Here is a 16,110-nt window from a genome sequence, read left to right as displayed (position 1 = left end):
CTCGTCCTCCCCCGCGCAGCGCCCGCTCGGCCCGAGCGGGGCGTCCGCGGGGCCCTGGCTCGCGCACCTGCCGGGCGGGGCGGACGTGGGCTTCAACCATACGGGGCCGGGCTGCCGGGTCCTGCCGGAGGACGCGGAGAAGTTCCCTCCTACCTCCACCTCCCCGTGACTGCAAGGACTTGCTTCCTTTAACTGTCTTGGTGACAGGGCTCTGTGCATTATGATCTTAGCCACTCCGGGTCGGGACCGTGCATTTCCTCTTTCATAGGACTTTCTCTTACTTTGGAGCTTCATGGCAAACCTGTGGGGGAAGTCAGGGCAGCTAATCCCAGTGCATAGAGGAGGCAGCCGAGACCAGGCACGGATATTAAATGCTTTGCTGAAGGTTGTACAGGGCGAGAACCCTAATCCCTCTGTCTGTCAAGTACGCTTTCTTTCCGTTACACCCTCAACACGATTTCCCGAGCGGATGGTGTGATTACACGCAGAACCTATTCCCTGCACATTCGCAGTGGGTTTGTGTTGATGGACTGATTCCTTCTACTTTTCCAGTTGCTCTATACTTGATCGTGAATTAACAGCCAAGATAGGAGAAAAGTTCCTGTTTGTAGAATAAATTTCAGAAATTCAACACCTTCTTTCACGTTGTTTTCTTGAAAGAACCCCTAAAAACTTTTTTAAAAAATAACCTTATGTACAAATCAACTATGCTAAACGTTTCTAGAACAACTAATGACACTCAGTTTTTACAGTGTGCTAGCTTTATATATATTGTCTCATTTAATCATCACCACTCTAGGAGGCTGGCACTCCTACTTTCATTTTACAACTGAAAAACTGAAACTTAGGAAAGTAGCATTGCTCAGGCTATTTATCTACTAAACGTGACCGATTTCTATTTCTGATTTTTCAGTCAAATAGACGGGATAAAGAATGAGTGTAAGTATAAATCAAAATAAAAGGAAAAGGTAACAGGAGAGAAGTAAGGGTTTAAAACTAGGGAGAGTTTACACTGAGGATAGCATTGAAGAGGGGTTTGGGGGAATAGTTAGGATGCAGACAGAGGAGAGGAAGGGCTTGTTGGATTGAGGGCAGAGAGCCTGCAAAGGACCGTGGGAAAGGAGGTATCCCTTCAGTTTGCAAAGTGTTGAAGGATATGTTAAGGTCAACCAGTGGAGGATCTTGTGTGACAGGGTGAGAAACTTAAATATTTTTCTGTTTGTAAAGAGGAGATGCTGACATTCTTTGAGAAGAGGACCCAAATGTGATAGAATAAAATAAACCTGGTAGCAGAATATAAGATGGTCTGCAGATGTAGAAGTAACGTACAAGTAAGGTGGCTGTGCTTGGAATGGAAAAGGACATCAGCTTGATTTGACTATTTACTGGATGTAGGTTTCAAAGTGGAAATAGGGAACATTTTGATAGGGAGGATCAGTGACTTCAGTTTTGACCCTTCTAACCTGTAATTGCAGGAACTCCTAATACAGCAGTCAAGAAGATAGTTAAAATGCATTAACTAGAGTTAACGGTTTTGGGTGTCACTAGTATAGAAGCAATAGTTGAGGCTTCAGGATTGGATGAATTTGTCATTATTCTGAATTAAATTATAGCAAATTTACAAGTTAATAGTACATTGAAGGATATGTTTTAGTCACCCAATTTGGAACACGTAGCACTTGCTGTTACGAGAATATTAAAGCAGTATAAGGAATTTGACACCTTTTTCTCTCATCTTTGTAAAATGATTTTCGAAACAGATATGGGAAAGCAGAACTACCAAAAGGAGTGATGATTGGTGATCTGATGATCAATCTGGATGTTAGTTCTCATGCCTCAGGACATCTGGGAACACCACACCAGCTCCTGGGATCAGACTTTCATCCACTTAATACTCCTCTTTGCCTGAACTACTAAAGGCAGTCTTAGCTAACCACAAATGGCTACGCAAAGGAAACACTTGGTGAAAGATTTCAATCCTTACATTACCTGCTATATCTGTAAAGGGTATCTGATCAAGCCAACTACAGTGACGGAATGCCTCCATACCTGTAAGTATTATGTTATCTACTCATCAAAAGTTGTACCTATGTTTGTTCGTTTTAAACTACCGTGTTTTGTTTTTATCTAGATTTTAACTTTAAAAAAATGAGTATTGTAAGAATTATCTTAATTTTGAATTAGTTTTCAGAAGTATTTGTCATTGGGATACCAGTGGCATGAAGTTTTTCTGTTATTTGAATGTCAGTAGTTGACTTTTGCCAGATTGTAAAATGTTCTAAAAATGAGCGTATTATCAGTTGTAGTTTTTTAAAAGTGAACTATTTCTGGTTTTTTATTCTTAAAAAGTTATATTGAAGGAATTAATCTGTTCAGGTTTTGTTAGGATATACATACTTTAATGATTCCTAGACCAACAGCATCAGTGTCAACGTCACCTGGGAACTTGTTAGAAATGCATTTTATCAGGCCCCATCCTAGACTTACTGAATCAGAAGCTCTGGGAGTGGGACCAGCAATTTGTATTTTAATAAGCCCTCCAGCTGATTCCGAAGCATGCTCAAGGTTGAGAATCACTCTTCTGATATCATATCCATGGAACGCCTAACAAGTATCATTCTCACTTGTCTCATCAGAAGAAAAAGACATTTTTATAGCCATTTATGCCATGTTTACACATACCTTTTGTGTTTCTGCTAGTACAGTTTCTTTTTCTTATTTCACTGAAAGTAATTCTAGTAAGTTCTTGTTTAAGGCCTATTATGTGCACCAAAGTAGATATTTTACATACTTGGCTTCATTTGAGCTTTATAATAACCTTGGAGCACTTTGGAGTGGATGGGGGCAGGGTCAGTACAGAGAGAGGGTATGGAGGTTATCTTCTTTTTATGGGTGTGGAAACTAAGAGTTAAATAACTTGTCCAGTCTCACAGCTAATGAGTGGTGGACCTGTATTCAACTCCAAAGCCTGTGCTGTGTCTAATATAACATGGTGCTTTTTTTTTTTAAGTAAACCTTCTCTTTTAGGTATTTTCTCTCTGCTGAACTGACGTATCATACCAGTAGTTTTAAACAGTGCTGCAAAATAGAATCACCTGGAAATGGTTTCAATGGCAAATTTTGTTACATATATTTTCCCATAATAAAAAAGATAGAATCACTTGGGAAGTTGTTTAAATATCACATGCTCAGAACCCTACCAGTGGAAATATGGGGGGTCTTGTGGCAAGGTCTGGGCTTGTGTATGTTGGAAAATCTTCCCACGTGATGCTAATTTATAATCCTTTGGAGTATTACTGGCCCATGCTGTCCAATTACCAATTTACTATGAACTGTCTTGTATGATTAATTTGCTCTTGCCTAGTGTTGTTATTTAAATTGAACAGTTAATAATTAACAGGTCTTGGCACAGAAGTTATAGCAGTGTAAAAGACAGTCAAAAATCTCTGCTCAAGAAGTTTACATTCTAGTGGGGAAACTAATAATAAATATATACCATGTTAGTGATAAATGCTATAAGAGTAACAAAGCAAGATTGTAGATAGGAGAGATGAGGTTGTTTTATATAGAGTGTCAGGGACAGCCTTTTTGATATGATGACATTTGAGCAGAAACCTGAAGGGATTGAGTTCTGTGGATATATGGAAAGAGCATTCTAGGCAGAGGGAAGAGAAAGAGACTTGAAGTGGGAATATGCTTGGCAGGTTGAAAGAACAGCAAATCAGTCAGAAGGGTATCACTGTAGGTCAGCTAAAAGATTATAAGGCCCTCAATCAAGGTAATAAGATGTGAGATGGACATGGTGAAGGGTGGTTGGATTGTGGATGCATTTTGGAGGAAGAGTCTATAGAAGTGGCTACTCTAGAGTGGGGATTCATCCTATACTTCCATGTTTCCCATTGCACCAGGCGTGGTACCTGGACATGGTCCTCAATCTGTTTTGTGTTGTTTTTTCTAACATTTGCACATTGTTTTGTATCAAAAACTACCAACTCTGGAAGATGAGAAGAAGGCACAAGTTCTCCAGTTTCTGTCTATATACTACAATTTTACATATGTCTTCCAGAAGAAATTTTTCTTTGGGTCATGATGAAATCCCAATTTAAATGTCACTTTTTCCTGAAGAAAAACAAAAGATTCTAAAAGTACAAACAATTAGTTTATAAGCAAAGATTATTTTTTTTATGTTCTTAGCAGCAATTTAAAGCCCAAAAGGGTAAATGACAGCTTAACTGCACAAGTCATTCTGGCCTGAAAGATCCCATGTCAGTCATCAAGCCCCTTTAATGAGAGAGAATGAACATGGCAGAAGTGTGATTAAATGCAATGCTAAATCACAAATGTGGCCTTTATCATCAATGGAAAACACAGAACAGTTGAGTAAATGATGGCATCAGGTACTCAACCCAGTGTCTGTGGAGATCTGAGGATTATATATCACTAATCTTTATGCACTCTCAACTCCTTGGATTTCTATTTTTTGTTGTTGTTGTTTGTATTTGTATGGAGGCTTATGGGCAAAAACTATCCCACTTGCAAAGTGTCCCCTTATTTGTATTGATAACATAAATAGTACCACAAAGCAGTGTTCCTCAGCCATTGATTGGGTTTTTAATGTGTGGTGATACTGAGTTTTGTCTCTTCTACCAGGTTTTCTCATGTATAATATAGGACAGATATTGTGGTACTGTAATTTGTGATAAAATTAAGCAAGCTGGCCAAATGGGAAAGGTAGAAAGTGAGAAATGTTAATATTGTGGTACCCCATAATATTTTAGATCTTGATTTAGTCCTATAAAAAGAATATCTTATTAAAATAACTTCAAAAAGACTACTATCTTATGGTATTATCAGTAAAGAATAAGTTAAGAATGATTAAGCACTAGTACTTATTACGAAAACTCATAAGAAGATATAAGATGTTGGTCTTACTATTCAAGTTTGAAATATATAAATGAAGCTTCATTATTGGTGAGCAAAACCAGAAATGGAGTCTGCTCTCTGGACTGTTTGCTCAAGTGAAGAAAGAGTAATCAAGTTAAGAAATGTATAAGATAAATTCAGATGCCGATGATAAATGCAATGTATAAGATAATGGCGCAGGGTGATATAATAGCAGGTAACCGTCAGGATATTGGAGGAGAATGGAGTGCAAAAGAAGGACTAGAATGTTTTCTGAAATTCCAAAAGCCACAAGCCCTAGGCCTTCTCAAACGAGGACAGTAGCCTCTGGGCCTGGCTTCAGCGGAGGTGCAGAGGGCTGCATTGGGGTGGGTGATAGGGATCATTAGTAGCTCTCCCTGCTTTGACATGGATGAACAAAGTTACTTCAGTCTTCTTCCAAATTACTGTACAAATGCATTTCAACTCTTCCTCTCACCTCCTCAGACCAGATAGGTTGCTACTCTCCCATTCTCCTCCCTTCCCGAGCTAATGATGTTTGGCTGCCCTGTGGATATAGAAGGAAGGGCCAAAAGGTGAGCGGGATGGCTGACTGAAGCACTCCAGCTATGTGGAAGAAAGAGAAAGGGGGAAGCAGAGATGGGGGGGCAACCTGTGTCCCAGGCTTCTGGCAAGGAAATGCAAAAAAAGGGTCATAAAAAACACATCTCTGGTATTCTCATACTTCACCCACTAATACCACTTCCCTTCAGTAGGCCACGGATTTTTGACAAATAGATAAAATTTAAAAATTGATTAAAATTTTCAAACAAATTAGTTTTAGCTTTAAACGATCACTTAATGCTAGATGAACTAAATCTTTATTAACCATGGTTACATGTCTGTGAGGTCATTTTAATAACCTGACAAACCTAAGGAGATAACTGTGTTCATACAAATAATTATTGGGTTGTTTAAAATAAATAATTAGATGTCAGGCACTTTACTAGACACTGGGAGTGGAGTGGTAAATAAGATAAATTTGGAACTTAGACTCTATTGAGAAACTTCTCACAAGTCAAGAAGAAATTTCCAACACATGTATTTGGATGTATCTTTTTCTTTTCTGTGTGAACTCATCTACTCTGAGACTTCAGCTACCTATGCTGATGTCTCCTAGATCTTTATTTCTGGCTCAGATCTTTCTCTCAGCTTCGGAATCCTACTGGATGTCCACTTAGATGTCCTAAAGCCACCTGGAACTCAGCATGTCTAGGAATGAATGAATGGGATGCCAACACTCACTTGTCCAAGAAATATGCTGCATGCTTGACTCCTTTACTCTCACTATCAAAACTATGACAAAGTCCTGTCTAGTTTCTCTGTTTAATATTTCTCAAATCTATCTCTTCAATTCTATCCCCTTGCTACTGTTCTTGATCAGGCTCTCATTACTTCTCACCAAAGGTACTGCAGCACATTCTTAACATGTGTCAGAGTGGCATTAATTAAAAATAGTTTACTGTCTTTATCACTGCCACTCTTTAGCCTACCCCAACATTTTCTATAGGTACCCTATTGCCCTCAAGATAAATTAAAGCTTCTTTGCTGTGACTGGTTTCTGCCTTCTTTCTTCCCCACCACCTAATACACACATGTGCAGATACTTGGTTCAGCTGTTGGCTCTACTTAGAATGAACCACTTCTCCTGTGTGCCAGCTAGCAGTTACTCATCCTTTAAAACTCAGCCCAAGATGTGCCACCCACCTGTTGCCATAGACAAATTTGGGTTGTGTCTCCTCAGTACCTAGTACTTGAATACTTAAAAAGCTTAAACTCATAAATGAATGGCTAATAAGTTGATTATTTTATTGTGTGTTTTTCCTTTCAAAGATTCAAATGCAGTGATAGGTAACTTGAAAGGCACTTAGACAATGTTGATTAGGAATTTAGAAAAACTGTCTTCTCGAATCTACACAGGCATTGTGTGGGTCTTTAGGTAGGAAGAGTAAGAGACTGGACTGGGGACTAGATATTGATGGTCCTAGATAAAGGGATGAGGGTGCTCCATCTCTTGCACTGAGGTCCTGAGGAACTTTTTGAAGCTGCTTAGAGTGTATTTGCTGGTGGTTGTATAGGTTATTGACTTAAAAGACTTTTTACTTAAACTAAGGACAAAGGAGCTTTGTTCCAGTAGTTCAAATGTGATGAAGGCATTGCATCGGATCTTTACCCTTTTGTAGTCACAGGCCCCTTTAAGAATCCAATGATTCTTTCCTCAAAAAAAAAAAGGGGGGGTGTTTATAACTTAAAATTCTGTAGTAGTACAGGATTCTTTCTTCTTTCTGCCTCTTCAGGTTATGGCAGTAGTCCCTTACCTAAGAATGAATCTTTTGGAAAAACACATTGTTGTACTTATTTGTTACCTTATACAAAGGAGAAGGTTAATTGATAATTAAATATAGTTATTGTGACAATTAAGAGACTTGGTGATTTCATGTGGTAATATGTAAGAATGAAGGACTAAATCATAAGATGGCAAAATTTAAGTGCTAGCAACCATTAAGTGTTTTTGGACAAGTATCGTAAATACACAAGTACTTAATTAAGGTACAGAGAACTCATGATACTTCGATAGTCAATGTTTAAAATTTTTATGCTACATACATTTGCTCCTCACAGTGCAGTCTTCGCACTAGCAGCATCCACCAGCAGCAACATCACTTGGGAACTTATTAGAAGTGCAAATTATTGGGCTTTACCAAAGACCTACTGAATCAGAATCTCTGGGGAGAAGCCCAGAAAATATGTAATAACAAGCCCTCCAGGTTATTCTGTGGTACACTGAAGTTTCAGAAGTACTGCCCTGGACCAGACATTTTTAATAATAGCATCTCATCGTACACTAATTAAAATAAATACCAATAAAAGATTAAAATAGTAACTATTATTTACTGAATGTTTGTATCATATGGGGTCATGAACTTTACATTCATTGTCTTACTTAATCTAACCAAGAGCCCTTCTAGTTAGCTTGTATTATTTAATCATTCAACAAATGTTTATTAGCACCGGCATGTGCCAGTCATTGTTCTAGCCACTGGGAACACAGCAATAAACATGACAGGTGTATTCTGTGCCCTCCTAGAAAATAAGTTCTAATAAGAGAGAGAGAGAATAAGAAAGAATGTAATTCAGGTACTGTGTATAACAAATGCTATGAGAAAAAATAAAACAGAAAAATCTCTCTTGGGAGTTGCCATTTGAGCAGAGACCAAAATAATAAGAAGGAGCAAACTATGAAAAGTTTTGAGGGGAAAGTATTTCAGATTCTTATCCAAAATTTTTTCACAGAGACAAGATTGAAAAAGGTTAAATAACATACCCGGGATTCTGAATCTTGGATATCTGACTCAGGCACATCTGCACAATACATTATGTCATTTCCCTAATTTTATTTTTTCTTCTTTCTGCTTAGCTTTCTTTTCTAAAATTTCTTTAAGCAACATGTTAATTTAGAATATATATGTATATATAAAATAAACCTCTTGTAACTATTTTCCTGACTACATAAATGTTATTATGTACCCAATCAGGATCGAAATAAATAGCCATTATAGTTAATAAAAAAGGTATAATTGAACTTTCCAATAATGTATTTTTTATAAAATTTTATTTTTAGAGAAGAAAAAAAAAAACCCATTTTAGAATAAAAATTTAAGGCCTAAATAGAAATTAGATTTATTGTCTCAGTAGGTGCAAATATAATATTTTTTTTGGTTGTATTAGAATGAGATCATTGGTATACTGATGTTATATGCTTTAAACAGTATTTTGGCAGACACTAGTCATTCACTCATGAAAGTGGTTGTAGTGTTCATTTTGATGACTTTTTCTTAAATAAGAAATAATTATAGGTCTTAAACAATCTAGGTGTCATCTATTATTAGTAGTAATATTGAAGAAGAACTATATTATGTATAGGGTTTTTTTAACTTTTAAAACAATGCATTAAATAGTAAGGAGTGTTTAAACAGTTGAGCAAAGCATCATAGCAGACATTAAAGGACAAGCTAGGAAATAACAAATTAAAAAATAAAATTATCTTCTATATTGACTTCTGAGAATAAATTATATCTAGGTCCAAATGAGTTGGAACTGATATCAATATCTGATTGAGAAAAGATATATAACCAAAATATAAAAGTATTCAGGGCTAGAAATCATAGTCAGTATACAGGTATGTTTAAGAGCCTAGCACAGAGGTTGAATTTAAGCATTATGAACAAGTACAGTGTAACCTTGTAGAAAAGACAAAAGATAATTTTTATTTGGTTATTTTGAAGACTTTTCACAGCTACTGATGTTTTATATGTACTGGATTTTACCAGACTATTATACTGTGTCAAAAATTTTAAAACCAGTGAGCAAAGCTATACAGTATTTTCTCAGAATACTCAACCACTGTCATACCTTTACTCAGTTAATAGAAAATGGTCAGTTTTAGATTTTAGCTTATGTTGAATTAACTCATTTCAGTTGTCAAAAAAAAAATTACTAGTAAGTTCAGAATCTCTTCCCTTGATTTAGTTGAACAAGTAGGCTTCTTCCTGACTTAACCACAGTAGTACACTTGTGGGCCCTAGAATCTTGGCTCCCTTTAGTATTCCTAACCCTTGTGTCCTCATTTATTCCATAAATATTAACTTAGCATTTCCTCTTCCAGGTTCTATTCTAGGCACTTGGAACACATCAGGCAACCTGGTAGCCAATAAGGAAATCAAAAGTGTATATTAGAAGGTGATAAATGCTGTAGAAAAAGAGTAAGTCCAGCTGGGTAAGGGTGATTGGGTAGTCAAGGAGGTGTTACAATTTAAAATAAGCCTGCGTTCAGGGTAGCCTTCATTAATAAAGTGACATTTGAGTAAATAAGAAAAGAAGTTATTCAGTCAGATACTTGAGAGAAGAGTGTTTCATGTAGAGGGAATAGCAAGATAAAAGGCTCTAAGTCAGGAGTGTGCTTGAGGCCTGTGTGGCTGGACAGAAGTAAGTAAAAGAGAGTTCAGAGAGGTGATGGGGTTGGGAGTGGACCACCAGCACAGTACATGTTCTTACAGGGCCATTTTAAGGATTTTGGCTTTTACTTGGAGAGAAATGAAGACCTATTTCAGGCAGAGTTTTGAGTAGAGGAATAACATGATCTGATTTATCTTTAAAAGGATCACTTAGACTGCTGTGTTGAAAATAAACCTGGTAGGAGACTACTGCAGTAATTCAGGTGGGAGATGGTTGATGGTTTGCACCAAGGTGGTGGTAGTGGTGGTAAAAAGTGGTCAGATTCTGAATATATTTTAAAGGTAGAACCATATTTGCTAATGAATTGTATGTGGGTCATGAAAAGAAAAAGGAGTCGAGGACATACATCTTCAAGATTTTTGGCCTGAGAAACTAGAAGGATAAAGATGTCATTAAATGATATAGGAAAAGAAAGGCTGAGAGTAGAACATCAGGAGGTTGGGCCGGCCTGGTGGCGCACTGCTACAGTGCGCCGCTTGGGAGCGCGGTGGCGCTCCCGTGGAGGGTTCGGATCCCACATACAGACCGGTTCCCGCTCACTGGCTGAGCGAGGTGTGGGAGCAACACCGAGGGGTTGCGATTCCGTTGCCGGTCCCGGTCTGGTACGGGGGTGACACTGAGGGTTGCGCTCCGTTGCCGGACACGAAAAAAGACAAAAAGGGAAAAAAAAAAAAGAACATCAGGAGGTTATTTTTTGGAAATTGAATGACATATCCAAATAGAGACATCTGGTTGGGAGTTGGCTATATGAGTCTGGAGATCAAAAGCATAGATCATATTTAAACAATGAAAGCACAAAAGGAGTGAGTAGACAGAAAGATAAGAGAAGAGGACCAAGAACTGAGCCCTGGAGCACTGCAGCATTAACCCATCAGGAAGAAAAGGAGGAGCCAATGAGATAGGAGGAAAATGGAAAGAGGGGGGTGCTGGGAGGCAAAGTAAAGACACTGTTGAGGAGGAGGCATCCACTGTATCAGATGTGTTGAGTAAGATGGGTCAGAGAACAGACCACTAGATTTAGCCATGGGTAGGTCATGGGTGATCTTGTCAAGAACAGTTTCAATGGAATGGTAGGAGCAAAAGTCTGATAGGTGTAAGAGGATGGAAAATTTTTAATTTCCTGGTTTTGATCATTATGAATATGTAAGTATTTAATCTTAATAAAGGCAGGGAAAGGGTGAAAAAAGAATGGGAAGAGGAATTGCGGAGAGTGAGTAAAGGTAGCTCGTTCAAGGCATTTTACTGCAAAAGAGAGCAGAGAAATGGAGTGAATGCTGACAAGGGAAATAGAGTCAACAGAAGTGGTTTTTGTTTTAAGCTGAGGAAATAATATGTTTGAATGTTAACAAGAATATTCAGTGGATGTCAAAAAAATTTATATAGGTGAAAGGGGAGAATTACTGGATCAATGTTCTTAGGTAAATCATTGTGAGGAAATCTAGTGCACAGGGCAGAGATTGGCTTTAGATAGATAAGTGAGAGTTCTGGAAACAGGCAAGAGCATATAAAGTATAGATACAGTAGGTGAGTAGGTGTGGTGCAAGTTCTTTTCTCTTTGCTTCAGTTTTTTTTTCCCTTTTGTTTTCAGTAAAATAGGAAGTGAGGTCCTCATGGAGAGTGAGAATGGAGGAGGATATGTTGGGGGTTTGAGGAAAGAGAAGGTATGAAGTACTGGCAAGGAGCATAATGGACTTGGGCATTGAGTATGACTGCCTGGCAGATGAAGGACCCATTTGAAATTCATGATCATGAATTTAAGGTGAGAGACCAATCAGTATGGCTGTATGTTTTTCTCCCATGATGTTCAGCTGTAATCTTGTAGAAACAGTATGTAGAGAGTTAGTTTTAGCCAGGATTGTAGTTTAGCTAAGCAAGTATATATGATCAAAGAAAAGAGGGTAGGGTAGGAGAGTCAAAGCAGAGAAAAACAGAGCTGTCAAGGGTATGTGTGAGTAAGTGATTATTGTGATTGATCATGGAATTTATATTGGTAAGGAGGGGAATGAGGGCATCACAGCACTCAGTAAGCAGCTACCAGACTCTGCTCTGACCTTGGAGTCCCACTTGATTCCGTAAACCAGCCTACCAAAGTGGGGTAAACTTTTCCTGCCCTCCTAGACCTTTCAAGATCTCCTGCCTCCTTGGTCTAGAATCCTCCAGATCATGCTTAAATCTCTAGACTCTGTCCTGACCTCGTTCAACAAGTTCTGCTTTGCTGCCTGTTCCTTTATCTTAGCAAAAAAAAGAATAAAACATTCTGCTCAGTACAAAATAATACTATCCTTAGTGTTCTTCATGAAATTGCAACTCATGTAGGCCCTTGAAAAAAAAAGTGTCATAAGCAACAATATAAGAGAAATAAAGATATTGATTAGTTCCTCATATAAGTAAAACAAGGAAATACTGCCTCTTGGAAGCATATTACAGCTCTTCTGGACTTTTTTTTTTTAATTGGTGTTTCATACATGAGAATATGTATCAAAAGTAGGAAACTGATGCCTCTTTTCTTTGCACTTGATCATAGTTTACTTATGAACTCTTATAAGTGAAGCAGGTAATGGATAAAGTCTGTAAGACAAAAATGTTTATAAAATGAATGTTACCAAGATGGGCACATAAAGAGAATGAAGCCCTTTAGAAAGGAGGGAAAAAACATACATCTAAGTTGACATAAGACCAGTCACACAATCAGGTGACTTTAACAAAGGAAGACAGTCTTTGGTTAGTTTTAATAAACAGAATCCCTGATGAAAACACCAAGGACTGAGAGAAAAAGCTGTTGTTTTATTATCAGTGATACCAGAATTAGTGCTCAAGAAGAGAAGTTTGTGTACATTTCCTTTGTGCCATCAAAGCTGGGAAGCTAGTTCCCTGTGATGCGTAAGAGGTGTGGGTGGACCATGCATCCAAGATAGCAACAACAAATGGCCTTGTACCTTTTGTGGAGATGCCTCCAAGAACTTACAAGGAAGTAGGATAGCTCTTTAATAGCTCAACTATGAAATCAACATATAATAGTATATCAGAGCAGGTATATGCAAAAGTGATCAAGGAGAGACAGAACAAAATAGTTTCTAGACCAGTAGAGCTATACTGGAATTGAATTAAACATGAAGTTAAGTAATAATGCATAATACAGAAGTGTTGGTGAATCTTGGACACACACTGCAGCCCACCCCAGAAAAAGTGTTCTACATGCGAAGATAGTCCCCATTCAGGTGAAACAATATGTCTTAAACATCATACCCGAGTTGCAAAACTATCCCTAGGATGGAAATGGCTTCAGGGAATTAAGGCCAATAAATGATAGACATTTCAAGTTCCATTAGCAAGATAAGCTATTATCTAAGATAGGTGTATCAAATTAATCATAGTCTGATGCTGTTCAATATTCTGATGCTGATTCTCTCTCACGATTATATGCTCATCCAGCAATGTAATTATAGTAACAGCTCACATTTTTTCAATATTTATATGTTACCAGATATTGTAAACCAGTAAATTTTATGTATATTATCTCATTTAATCCTCGCATGAACACTGTGAAATAGGAATCTTAGTTATCTTCTTTGTACACCAACGCACACAAAGTAATTTATCTAATGACATAAATGGGATTCAGATCCAGGCAGTCTGCCTCAGAATGACTTGGAACAACTATGCTTTACTAAATTGGTTTCTCATGTAGATCTGCATTATAGGGAAAGAATACATTAGTCACATATTCTTCTTATGTTTTGTCCTGTGACAGTGATTTCTTGATGGTGATAATAAATTGACTTCTGATTATGGCTTAGCAGAGAGCCAAATCCTGGAATATGGCAACCCTAACAAAGGTACTAGACAGTAAGGTTTTTGTAACCAGCTCCTGGCTTCCCCTTGGCCAGTGTTCCCCTGTTATCATTTGGCTGCATCAGTGAAAGGTACTTGCAGAGTTAGAGTCCTGGTGCTAATTTCCTAGATATTCTGATTTAATTGGTCTGGAATGGAGCCTGCAAGTCTATTCTTTAAAAAAACTCATTGGTGATTATGATGCCCATCCAAATTTGAGAACCACTGCTTTGGATGACACAATGACCATTTCTCTATTAATTTGTACAGCAGCCTAGTTCAAATCTAAGAAATGGTAAAAGAAAGGAATTCACTTAGTAAGCTTTAGGCAGAAGTTTAATGATGTTTGTGATGAGCTAAATATAAAGATCAATTAAAGATACGAAAGCCGGATGCTCAGGACCAAATGTTCATTTTAAGACACATTGCATAGTGGTTTGGATTTTAGACCTGGAGCTACACAGCTCAGGGATGGATGCCATCTCTGCTGCACAGCTGGGCAACTGTGGGCAGCCTGCTCAGGCCCTCCACTTCTGCATTCCTAATTTGCCAAAAGGGGATGGTAACAGTCCATACTATAATCCATACAAATCCATGAGTCCAGAACCTGGTATTTGGTTAGTGCTCAATAAATGTTAGCTCTTGTTATTTAAGTGTTTTTCCAACTGGGGTATCTTTGGTGAGCCTAACTCCTTTTCTGACCCCGGTGTTTCTTGTGGTTATAATATCTGTTCGTAGAGTGGCTGGTGAGAATTGAAGATTCTAGTTGGTCTCCATACATAGTCTTTATCATAGGCTAGCACCCTTTTAAAGTCATTCTTGGACCACTTGAGCTACCCAGTATAGCAGCTGAGCAGTTAGAGAACTTGGCATTAAATCTTTAAGATATTTTATAAATGTGCTTTACTGCTAGTATAGACTTCAAAGTATAAACTAAGAATCAAGGGTCAGTTTTGTAGTGATGGGAAGTTTTTAAAGTGTCTAAGGGAAACCAAATTTTCATTTTACTTTTTTTAGTTTCACTGAACTACTGGCCTGGATTTTCTCAAGTTCTAATTTATGTAAGGTTTACTTTACTTAACAGCTTTTAAAAGCCATGTGGGAGATGTGTTTTCTAGAGATTTTTTAAAGAACCAAGCTTCTTAAGACAGCTATTTGTGCAAAATAATGCAGTTTAAAAGGAGATCTAATAATACAAGTAGACGTAACTAAGGCTTCCAAAATAAGGGGTAAGGCATTCTTTTTCTATATAGTGTAGATAGTAAAATTAGAAGAAAATGTATCATATACATGCATTGATTACAAAAATAGACTCTGGATTCAAATGCTGACTTTAACCAGTTACTGGTTCCATAATTTTATGCAGCTTGGTGAAGTTTTCTCTATTTTCTTCACCGGTAAGAGTGCATTGATTACAAAAATAGACTCTGGATTCAAATGCTGACTTTAACCACTTACTGGTTCCATAATTTTATGCAGCTTGGTGAAGTTTTCTCTATTTTCTTCACCGGTAAGAGGCCTGATAATGCTACCTAATTAATAGGGTTGTAGTAATGGGGCCGGCCCAGTGGCGCACTTGGTAGAGTGCGGTGCTTGGGAGTGCGGCGGCGCTCCCGCCGAGGGTTCGGATCCCATATAGAGACCGGTCCGCTCACTGGTTGAGCGTGGTGCAGGCGCGACACCGAGGGTTGCGATCCCGCTGCGATCCCGTTGCCGGTCGTGGTACGGGTGCGACACTGAGGGTTGCAATCCCGTTACCGGTCATGAAAAAAGACAAAAAGGAAAAAAAAAATAGGGTTGTAGTAAAGATTAAATTATTAAATTGTATTGAATTAAATACATGTTTATTAGGACATATTTTCACACACATGTATATTGAATGTATGTATACATTTAGGACAATTCCCGGTACATAAACCCTTTATGTTATGATAATATTGATGATAATGATGACAGTGATGACAACCACCACTGAATCATCTGAACAAGAAAGAAAAGAAAACTAGAGTAAGAACAGTACGTTGTTCAACATCTTAAATTTTCCTTTTTCTAAAACTGTCTGAAAAAAAATTTTAATTAAACAGCGTTTGGTCTTAGTCTCTGAAAAAATTCTTTTAAAAAGTTATATCAGGGGCTGGCCTGGTGGCGCACTGCTACAGTGCACCACTTGGGAGTGCGGCAGCGCTCCCGCCTAGGGTTCGGATCCCACATACAGACCGGTTCCCGCTCACTGGCTGAGCGAGGTGCGGGCGCGACACTGAGGGTTGCGATCCATTGCTGGACACGAGAAAAGACAAAAAAAAAAAAAAAAAAAAAAAAAAA

At 38.0% G+C, this 16,110-nt stretch overlaps 1 protein-coding gene across 2 annotated transcripts in view; it reads left to right on the top strand.

Annotated features, from left to right (window-relative positions):
* The first annotated feature begins 1,786 nt into the window (after positions 1 to 1,786).
* The window catches only part of LOC103607780 (polycomb group RING finger protein 5), a 31,899-nt gene continuing 17,575 nt past the window's right edge, over positions 1,787 to 16,110 (top strand). For both annotated transcript variants that reach the window (XM_008592246.1, XM_008592245.1), the window contains exon 1: positions 1,787 to 2,051. In XM_008592246.1, the coding sequence (XP_008590468.1) occupies positions 1,940 to 2,051 (112 nt within the window). In that variant the 5' untranslated portion in view covers positions 1,787 to 1,939. The remainder of the gene's footprint in view (positions 2,052 to 16,110) is intronic.

Source organism: Galeopterus variegatus, unplaced genomic scaffold (assembly GCF_000696425.1).
Source record: "Galeopterus variegatus unplaced genomic scaffold, G_variegatus-3.0.2 Scaffold7709, whole genome shotgun sequence".
NCBI lineage: Eukaryota > Metazoa > Chordata > Mammalia > Dermoptera > Cynocephalidae > Galeopterus > Galeopterus variegatus.
Note: the sequence above shows the minus strand (reverse complement) of the source record. Positions and strands in the feature narration are given on the sequence as shown.